We start from the raw sequence: 10903 nt of genomic DNA on the forward strand, positions 1-10903 counted from the left end.
GTAAATGATGACATGAAGATTCACACCCAGGCAGGGTGGCTCTAGAACCAGATAGCAAACCTGGCAGCACTGGTGCTGGGTGACCAATGGGTCCCTCCTCCCTGCTAGAAAAGAGAGCTCTTGTTTGGGAGGATCCAAAAGGGGGAAAAACATACACTGTTTTCTTAGGCATCTTCTTTCCAGGGAAGACAGGAAAAAAACACTTGGTCCAGATGCCTCTGTGATCATGTTAATTTTGTGACTGCAGGTGTAAACTCTTGTGGCTTTAGATCTTTGGGGACCTGGCTCTAAATTACTGTAAACTCCCAAGGGAGAGTATCTTATTCTATGCAGTATGTGAATCAATGTGCAGGTCAAAGAGAATCTCTTTTCTCCTAGAATGTTCAAGATGATGGATTTATCTTCTTCACCAAGTACTGGAAAGTCATGCCTCTTAGAAAAAGTTGCCACCATGAAGGAAATTGAATATTCTATCCTTATATATAGAAAATGGTTATTTCCTTGCAGCAGTCAAAGGACCTACATAAAGAATATCCTTAAGGAAGTGAGTACTTTGCTTTCTGGATAATATGATGTTTTTGAAGTATGATGGAAAAGCTTCAGGCTGCGTTTGAACTTTGGGAATGTTACCCTTCCAGACCAAGTTCTCTTTTAAAGAGAGCAGACTGGCATTTTATTCACTTCCTTAAACAGGCAAAGTAACTGTTTTCTGTGACTTTTTCAGATCTTATTTTCTTGTTTATTTCTGTGTAATATACAGATACTACAAAGTCCATAAAGAATTCTAAAGTCACAGAATGTTAGCTGTGAAACTGTCATAAAGACCATCTTCCTTGCTTTATAAAAGACCTAAATTTACTCACATTCAAATAACTAAAAAGTTCTTGGACTAAAATTTTAACAAAACAAAAGCATTTAATGCAATGGATAATGCTCTTAACCTATGCTGAGAAATATCTCTGTGACTGCTGAAAATATACTCCACCTTAGGATTAGCAGAAAATCATAAATCAAGTCACTTATTTTTCATTTATCAAGCTCTACATATAACTATTATATAATTCAAGAATAGTTTATTGCATTTATTTATCACTGTAGTGATAATAAATGTTATTTAAAACAAGGTATTTTTCATACAAATTACCCTACATAGTGATCTTCTTGTAGGAATTTTAAACAGTTTGATTCCTAATTCCTTAATGAATCAGAAAGTAACATATTCTTGAACGGATTTCATGCATAAAGTCTCATGCATTTGGTACTTTACATATATCAGTACCATAATTGATATTGCCTGGTAGATTTCAGGGTAAATGCCCTAAAAGAAGTTTATATGAAATATGAGATATTATATAAAATAATTCTCCATTATTTTGGTGCAGAGAGGCTAAATTATTTATATAGTTTCCATGACAACTTGCTGTCCAATGATGCCAGATCATTTGATATTACAGGCAAGGCATCCTCATTCCTTCCATGGGTCATATTCTTTTAGATGAGTAACCTCTGTTATTTGTGTATATTACCCTTTCCACACCTTTGTATAAATGGTAGTAGGGAATACACTGATAAACACATATGTGAATTGTGTGTTAAAAATATTAGGATGGTTGTGATCATTAAGATAAAAAAAATTCCCTGTCTTGCATTTCTCAGATGTCATATGTTAGGATCTGAATATCTCATTGATCTTATGGTATTCCTAGCAAGGTTTTTCTAGCTGGGGTTTTATATCCAGTCATGCAATAAGATGAAACATGAAAGGTAGTTCATATACAAATTTGTAACTTGAAAGATTTTTAGATTACAGGCTTGGACTCTTTGTGGCAAACAGTAGAGATTTATGGTGAATCGCCCGAGTTTACACAGGATCTTTGCACAAACTGCCATGATCTAGTATCTGTGTGTGTGCTCAGTCGTTCAGTCATGTCTGACTTTTGCGACCCCATACTCTAGCCCATCAGGCTCCTCTGCCCTTGGGATTTTCCAGGCAAGTATCCTGGGACAGGTTGCCATTTCCTACTCCAGGGGTTCTTCATGACCCAGGGATGGAACCCACGTCTCTAGTGTCTCCTGCATTGGCAGATGGACTCTTTACCACTGCACCAACTGGGAAGCCCAAACTAGAATCTGGGAATATTATTTTCTAGTTCCACGGTGTTTCAGTAATTGTCTACTGTAGACCTATCTAACAGAACCTTTCATTGGCTTAATATGTTCTTTGTAACTCAATGATTATTTTTCATCAAAAAATCTTTCTTTTTTGTTTTTCATTTTTTTCATTTATTTATATTAGTTGGAGGCTAATTACTTTACAATATTGTAGTGGTTTTTGCCATACATTGATATGAAATTCTTTCTTATAACAGATTGCAGATGACCAATGGAAGATCAGAATCAGACAGCAGTGACTGAATTTCTTTTCTTGGGCCTCACAGATCATCTCTATCTGCAGATTGTCCTCTTTTTCTTTCTTCTTTTTGTCTATCTTGCCACTCTGGGTGGTAACTTGGAGATGATCACTCTCATATGGATTGATCCCAGACTCCACATGCCCATGTATTTTTTTCTTAGTCACTTGTCCTTTGTAGACTTGTGTTCCTCTTCTTCCATTGCCCCCAAGATGCTGTGTGATATCTTTGCAAATCAAAGAAGCATCTCCTTCATGGGTTGTGCTGCACAGATGTTTTCCTTTGGTCTTTTTGTGGCCACTGAATGTTTCCTGCTGGCTTCCATGGCCTATGATCAGTATATGGCCATCTGCAAGCCTTTGTTGTACACACTCATTATGTCCCAGAGGGTCTGTGTGCAGCTGGTTATAGGCCCTTATGCTGTGGCCCTTGTAAGCACCATGACCCATATGATTCTCACTTTTTGCTTACCCTTCTGTGGTCCAAATGTGGTCAATCACTTTTTCTGTGATATTTCACCACTGCTTCCCCTTGCGTGTGCAGACACCCAGATCAATAAGTTGGTGCTTTTCACCTTGGCTGGAGCAATAGGAGTGCTCAGTGGCCTGATCATCATGATCTCCTATGTTTGCATCCTGGTGGCCATCCTGAGGATCCAGACTGCTGATGGGAGGAGGAAAGCTTTCTCTACTTGTTCTTCTCACCTGGCAGCTGTCTCCATCCTATATGGGACTCTTTTCTTCAATTATGTTCGACCCAGCTCAAGTTCCTCCCTAGATATCAATAAAGTGATTTCTCTCTTTTACACTGTGATGATCCCCATGTTGAACCCCCTCATCTACAGCTTGAGGAACAAAGAGGTGAAAACTGCATTCAGTATGAAACTTGAAAGGAAAAGTTGCTTAGTAGCTAGGTAAAGTAGAACTCTACTTGTATTGTATCATAGATATTGGTAAGGAACGCTTATTAAAAAGAACACTAGCCTGGAAATCTGAAACTTCATGTGAGTCCTGGCTCTGTCTCTTCAAGATAATCTGAAAAATGGAGCAGTTCTTTAATAATTTTCTGCTTCAATCTTCTTCTCTGTGACATGAGAGTGGCTTTAAAATAATATAGAGATGGAGTGAGAATATAAAGGTGTAAATATACCAGAAGAGAACTCAGGGGAATACTGCACAGTCATGCATCTGTGAATCATGTTTAGTCTGGACATGAAAAATAGAAGTTATAATGGAAAGCTTAAAGTATGACAAACAATATTAAAAATCAAATAAAAAAGAGAGAAATTTTTTGTGCTCCTGTAACAAAGAGTGGGATAATATCCCTAATATTCAAAGAACAGTCTAAAATACACAATGAGAAAAACAATAGGTAATTGTCAACTAAATGAATAGGCATTTTACAAAGATGGAAATGCAAATTGCCAAAGGTGCATGGAGACAATGTTCAGCATCATGATTGGTCAAGTAAATGAAATAAAATTAAAATGCCAACGCAGTGCCTTTCAATGCAGGTGAAATGTTAGTAGTTTCATTCTATTCCACTGACGGAAGAGGAATTTTTATTTGGTATGTACTGATACATTCATTATTTTCTACTGGCAGTAAGAAACTACTCCACTATTTCCACAAGGCCATTTGGTAGTTTTCATTTAAAAGGATACATTTATATGGCTTTTGACTGAGAGATCCCTTTATAGAAATCTAAACTACAGAAATATAAATGCCAAAACATAATATTGCACGTATTTAAGCGCTACATGTTATGGCGAATAAAATAAATCACTTGAATACTAATTGTTGAAGAAAAGTACATATTTTTCAGTGTAATTTTGTGCAGCAAATAAAGACTGAATTAGGTATCGATGGATTGAATTGGAGAGACCTATTGCATGCACGCTACTGCTAGTTTAGAAAAAAATCGGGTTGAATATCAATGATAGCGCTGGTCATTAAGGAAAAGGGCAAAACCTATGTAATGAATAAAATGTATATGTATGTGTTAGGTGTAAGTGAGCATAGGGAAAATTATAAACAATACATAATAAGCTACTGACAACGGTTATTTCAATGGGAATGGCGTTGGAGGTAGGAAAGGAGAGCTCTTCCTCATACACAGTTGTCGGTGGTGTTCAGTCACTAAATTGCATCCAACTGTTTGCGATCCCAAGAACTGCATCATGCTAGGCTCCACTGTCCTTCACTACCTCCCTGAGTTTGCTCAAACTCAAGTCCATCAATGCCATCCAACCATCTCATCCTCTGTCACCCTCTTCTCCTCCTGCCTTCAATCTTTCCCAGAATCAGGTTCTTTTCCAATGAGTCAGTTTTTTGCATCAGGTGGCCAAAGTATTGGAGTTTCAGCTTCAGCATCAGTCCTTCCAATGAATATCCAGGATTGATTTCCTTTAGGATTGACAGGTTTGATCTCCTTGCAGTCCAAGGGATTCTCAAGAGTCTTCTCCAACACCACAGTTCAAAAGCATCAGTTCTTCAGTGCTCAGCCTTCTTTATGGTCCAACTCTCACAACATCCTTACATGACGACTGGAAAAACCATAGCTTTGACTATACAGACCTTTGTTCGCAAATTGATGTCTCTGCTTTTTAATACATTGCCAAGGTTTGTCATAGCTATTCTTACAAGGAGCAAGCTTCTTTTAGTTTCATGGCTGCAGTCACCATCCGTATTGATTTTAGAGCCCAAGAAAATGAAATCTGACACTGCTTCCATGTTTTCCCCATCTATTCACCATGAAGTGATAGGACCAGATGCCATGATCTTCATTTTTGGAATGTTGATTTTTAAGCCAGCTTTTCCACTCTTCTTCCACCTTTATCCAAAAGGCTCTTTAGTTCCTCTTCATTTTCTGTCATTAATGTAATATCACCTGCATATCTGAGGTTGCTGATATTTCTCCCAGCAATCTTGATTCATCTTGTGATTCATCCAGTCTGACATTTCCCATGATGTGCTTTTCATATAAGTTAAATAAATAGGGTGTCAACATACAGCCTTGACTCTTTTCCCAATTTTGAACCAGTTCGTTGTTTCACGTCCACTTCTAGCTGTTGCTTCTTGACTACATACGGATTTCTCAGGAGGCAGGTAATGAGGTCTGGTATTACCATTTCATTAAGAATATTCCACACTTTGTTGTTATCCACACAGTCAAAGGCTTTAGCATAGTCAATGAAGCACATGTTTTTCTGGAATTCCCTTACTTTTTCTATGATCCAATAGATGTTGGCAATTTGATCTCTGGTTCCTCTGCCTTTTCTAAATCCATCTTGAACATATGGAAGTTCTTGGTTCACATACTGCTGAAGCTTAACTTGAAGGATTTAGAACATAATCTTGCTGGCATGTGAAATGAGTGCAATTGTATGGTAATTTGAACATTCTTTGGCATTGCCTTTCTTTGGGACTGGAATGAAAACTGAACTTATCCAGTCCAGTGGCCACTGCTGAGTTTTCTAAATGTGCTGGTATAATGAGTGCAACACTTTAAAAGCATCATCTTTTAAGATTTTTAAATAGCTCAGCTGGAATTCCATCACCTCCAACAGCTTTATTCATAGCAATGCTTCCTAAGGCCAACTTGACTTCACACTCTAGGATGTCTGGCTCTCAATAAGCGCCCACATCATTGTGGTTAACTGGGTTTTTTGGTATAGTTCTTCTTTGTATTCTTGCCAGCTTTCTTAATCTCTTCTGTTCCTGTTAGGTTCTTGCTATTTTGTCTTTTATTGTGCCTATCTTTGTATGAAATGTTCCCTTGGTATCTCCAATTTTCTTAAAGAGGTCTCCTGTCTTTCCCATTCTGTTGTGTTCCTCTGTTTCTTTACATTGGTCACTTAGGAAAGCTTTTTTATCTCTCCTTGGAATTCTCTGGAACTGTGCATCCAGTTGGGTATATCTTTTCCTTTCTCCTTTGCCTTTCACTTCTCTTCTTTTCTCAGCTATTTGTAAGGCCTCCTACTAGATTCAAAGGACTAGATCTGGTAGACAGAGTGCCTCAAGTTATGGACCAAGGTTCAAAACATTGTACAGGAGGTAATAACCAAAACCATTTCCAAGAAAGAGAAATGCAACAAGGCAAAGTAGTTGTCTGAGGAGGACTGACAAATGTACAGTTGAATTGTGTCTTATTCATGCTCTCTGGTCTTGCTTGGATGTGATCTTGATGTACCACTTTCATCTCATGATAAATTGCTGCTGTGCCTGTCTGATAATGGGAGAACCTGACAGGTCCCAGGTTATTACGGCAGACTGTTTGCTTATTCCCATGATGTCATTTATTCAAGTGTTCTCTCTTCAGAGGGCCTAGACACAGAGCAGAAGTTCTTTTTCAAAAGCCATAACATTCTGTGCTGTAAATGGCATAGAATTGCTCCTGAAGCCTCAGGACCTGATTTATTGCCTTACTGAAGCTTGCAGTAAGCCCCATACTGCCTCTCTCTTCCCAGTATACCTTTGATCACAGAGTCTGTTACAACATGCAGCCCAAGTGGCCAGACCGCCTGCACTGTGGCTGGGACCTGCATCCGAGCCCTTCCCTGAGCTGACTCACTTAATCCCGGCAGCCTTCTCTGCCATCCACCATGCGGGCTGGAGACCCGATCCTGACTGCAGAGTACACTGCCTCTGAAATGCAGAGAAGGCTCCCTGGGCCCTCTGGTTCTTTCTTCATGGATTTTAGAATCTTAGATCTTCCTTTCTATATATTAATCATTTTCTCTCTAAACGTGTAGTTTATACTCAAATTTTGTGTTTTAATTTCTCAAATATTCCATCATTATTTTAAGCGATATATATATATATTCATTTTTTTGTTTGTTTTGTTTTGTTTTGTTACATGTGACTGACAATTCTGATAGTCTTTCCTTTTCTGGGCTTAGCCAGTTAACTTCCTATCACATGATATAAGTTTACTATTTCTTTTTTCAATATTGCAGTTTCACAAAATGCATTTTTTTGATTTTTAAAAATGAAGTAAAGAATTATATTTTCCTATCATTTTTTTTGCTAATGGGACACTTATTCCTGTTCTTTTTCTATGTTCCATTTTTTGGTGGGTGCAATTAAGTGTCATTTTCTTTCTTTTTTTTTTTTTTTAATCTGTTTTTGCTATTTTCTCATTGCTTTTAAATGGTTTTAAGAAAAATAAGAGGTAGGAATACTTTTTACCTGACATTTTTAATCAAAATGTTATGTAACAGAACTGCTAAACATGAACCATCAAGAATTATATAGATTTTATGGGTTTGTTTTCCACTAATTCAACAAATATGTATGCAACACCAATTACTGACAATCTTCTGAAATAGATAATGAATAAGAGTTATAAGTGAACCATCAGTGAAATGTTTTGGGGGTTGATAAATTGAATTGTCTACTCTTTTCTTGAAGGTATAAAGAACTAGGTTCTCAGAGAAGATGGTGATTGAGATAGTTCACTCCATGTCATCAGACTACACATTCTTCTCTCTCTTGTGACCCTTCTATCCCATATAACCTTCTTGCCTTTGTTCCTGCTTCCTGGCCTCAGATCATCTCATATAGCACTGCCTGGAATGCTTTGCCTGTTAACTTCAATTTATCTAAATTATGGTTATCTTTTCAGACCATTTCCTTCTTTGAAAATTTTCTGGTCTATTCCAGCTTGCAGTGATCTGTCCTTCCTTTGGAGTCCAGAGACTGGTGTTTATTGTTGTTGTTGCTTATTTATTTATTTTTTTATCTTTTAAAATTTGTTTTTAGTTGGAGGATAATTGTTTTACAATATTGTGTTGATTTCTACCTTACAACAACGTGAATCAGCTATAAGTATATATATATATTGGGACTACACCCCATCCCCATATCCACCTCCCTAAGTCAGAGACTGTTTTTTACTTTTGCCTAGATACAGACAAATGTTACTTTGAATATATGTTTTGTTTTTGTATCTAGCTATTATCTCCTAACTGTGCTGTAGACCCCTTTTGATACTAAACTTTGATTCTGTGCTGGATACTCCTTTTAATACTTTAAAATTATCACCTCATTAAATCATTCCAACATTTTTGTGAACTAGAAACCATTTTTATATATTTAAGAGATTAAGAGAGCAAGCTATAGAGAGATTTAAAAGCTTGTTCCAACTGACACAGCCAGTAAGTGATGAAATTAAGAATATGCCAAGGCAGCAAATCCCAACTGGTTCTGGGGGCTCAATGCATCACTCCTCACTGACAGAAAAGACAGCTTTTTGGCAAAGGACGCTCCCAAAGGAGATCCTCCACATTGTTTGCCTAGGACTCTTCCATATGAGAAAAGATACAGTTAGGAAATAATGTTGGTCCAAATGCCACTGAGACCATGTTAATTTTTTGTGCCTCCAGATATAAGCTCTTGAGGCTTTAGTTCTTTAGGGACATGGCTCTAAATTATTGTAAACTCCCAAGAAACTGTTTCTTATTCTATGCAGTATGTGAATCAATGTGCAGGTCAACAAGTATCTGTTTACTCCCAGGATGTTCAAGATGAGGGATTTGTCTTCTTCACCAAGTACCTAGAAAGTCATGCCTCTTTAGAAAAAGTTGCCACCATGAGCAAAATTGAAAGTTCCATCCTTATTTCTAGAAAATGATTAATTCCTTGAAGCAATTAAAGGACCTACATAAAGGATATTCTTAAAGAAGTGAGTACATTGTGCTTTGGATAACATGAAGTTTTTGAAAGGTGATGGAGAAACTTCAGGCTGTGTTTGAACTTTGGGAATGTAACCATTCTGGATCAGGTTCTCTAAAGAAAGCAGACTGGCATTTTGTTCACATCTTTATGAGACTAAGCAACTTTTTTTGTATGACTTTTTCTGAACCTGATTTTTTTGTTTATTTTTCTATAATACAGAGATACAGCAAAAGGAATTCTAAGGTCACAGAATGTTAGCTGTAAAGTGGCATAAAGACCATCCTCCTTGCTTTATAGAAGCCTGAACATGACATGCATTAAAATACATAAATAGTATTTTGATCAAATATAGAATTAGTATGGTCAACCCCTTACCTCCATACACCTATATCGGCATATTTGAATGGATATAAACAAAACATTCATGCGATGGCTAATGCTCCTAATCCAAGCCTAGAATTGTATTTGTGACCACTGAAATTGTACCCTACATAGCATTAAGCAAGTAATCATGATATTGATGAATAATCAAACAGATATAGCCATGATTTTTTAATCAAACTTCACATATGATTACTATATAAATAATAATAGTACACTGCTTTGTTTTACTTAAAGAGGAAATAATTGCAGTGATAATAAATGGTATTGAAAACAAGCTTTTTAAAATATGAATTACCTATGTAGTAATTTCTTAGGAATTTTAAACAACTTGATATTTTCTTCCTTGCCTAGTGAGTCAGAACATATGTATTATTAAATGTGTTCTCTGCATTAAAAATTATATATTTGATATTTTGCATATATTATTTCTGTAATTGATATTGCCTAACAGGTTTCAAGATAAGTGCCCTAAAAAGTAGTTTATATGAAAAAGTAAGTCACATAATACAATTTTATGTTATTTTGGTGCAAAAGGTGCTTAATTTTCTATACAATTTCCATGACAAGTTGCTCTCTAACATTGCCAGATCAATTTGATTTTACAGACAAGGCATCCCCATTCCTTCCATGGATCATATCATTTTGTATATGATATAAAATATATGAATAAACTCTTTGTCATTTGTGTATATTACCGTTTCCACACCTTTGTATAAGAGGGAGTAGGGAATAGACTGATAAACACATATGTGAATTGTGTGTTAAAAATATTAGGATGGTTGTGATCATTAAGATAAAAAAAATTCCCTGTCTTGCATTTCTCAGATGTCATATGTTAGGATCTGAATATCTCATTGATCTTATGGTATTCCTAGCAAGGTTTTTCTAGCTGGGGTTTTATATCCAGTCATGCAATAAGATGAAACATGAAAGGTAGTTCATATACAAATTTGTAACTTGAAAGATTTTTAGATTACAGGGTTCGGCACTTTGTGGTGGCAAACAGTAGAGATTAATGGTGAATCGCCCGAGTTTACACAGGATCTTTGCACAAACTGCCATGATCTAGTATCTGTGTGTGTGCTCAGTCGTTCAGTCATGTCTGACTTTTGCGACCCCATACTCTAGCCCATCAGGCTCCTCTGCCCTTGGGATTTTCCAGGCAAGTATCCTGGGGCAGGTTGCCATTTCCTACTCCAGGGCGTCTTCATGACCCTGGGATGGAACCCACGTCTCTAGTGTCTCCTGTATTGGCAGGTGTTTCCTTACCACTGCACCAAGTGGGAAGCCCAAACTAGAATCTGGGAATATTATTTTCTAGTTCCACGGTGTTTCAGTAATTGTCTACTGTAGACCTGTTTAACAGAATCTTTTATTGGCTTAATATGTTCTTTGTAACTCAATGATTATTTTTCATCAAAAAATCTTTCT

General features: G+C 36.8%; 1 protein-coding gene across 1 annotated transcript; it reads left to right on the forward strand.

The window, feature by feature from the left end:
- Positions 1–2383: 2383 nt before the first annotated feature.
- Positions 2384–3328, forward strand: LOC122699932 (olfactory receptor 5G3-like). The gene has a single exon (XM_043912402.1). It carries the CDS (start codon positions 2384–2386, stop codon positions 3326–3328), a length of 945 nt encoding a protein of 314 aa, XP_043768337.1.
- Positions 3329–10903: the final 7575 nt, after the last annotated feature.

This window comes from Cervus elaphus, chromosome 1, assembly GCF_910594005.1.
Source record: "Cervus elaphus chromosome 1, mCerEla1.1, whole genome shotgun sequence".
NCBI lineage: Eukaryota > Metazoa > Chordata > Mammalia > Artiodactyla > Cervidae > Cervus > Cervus elaphus.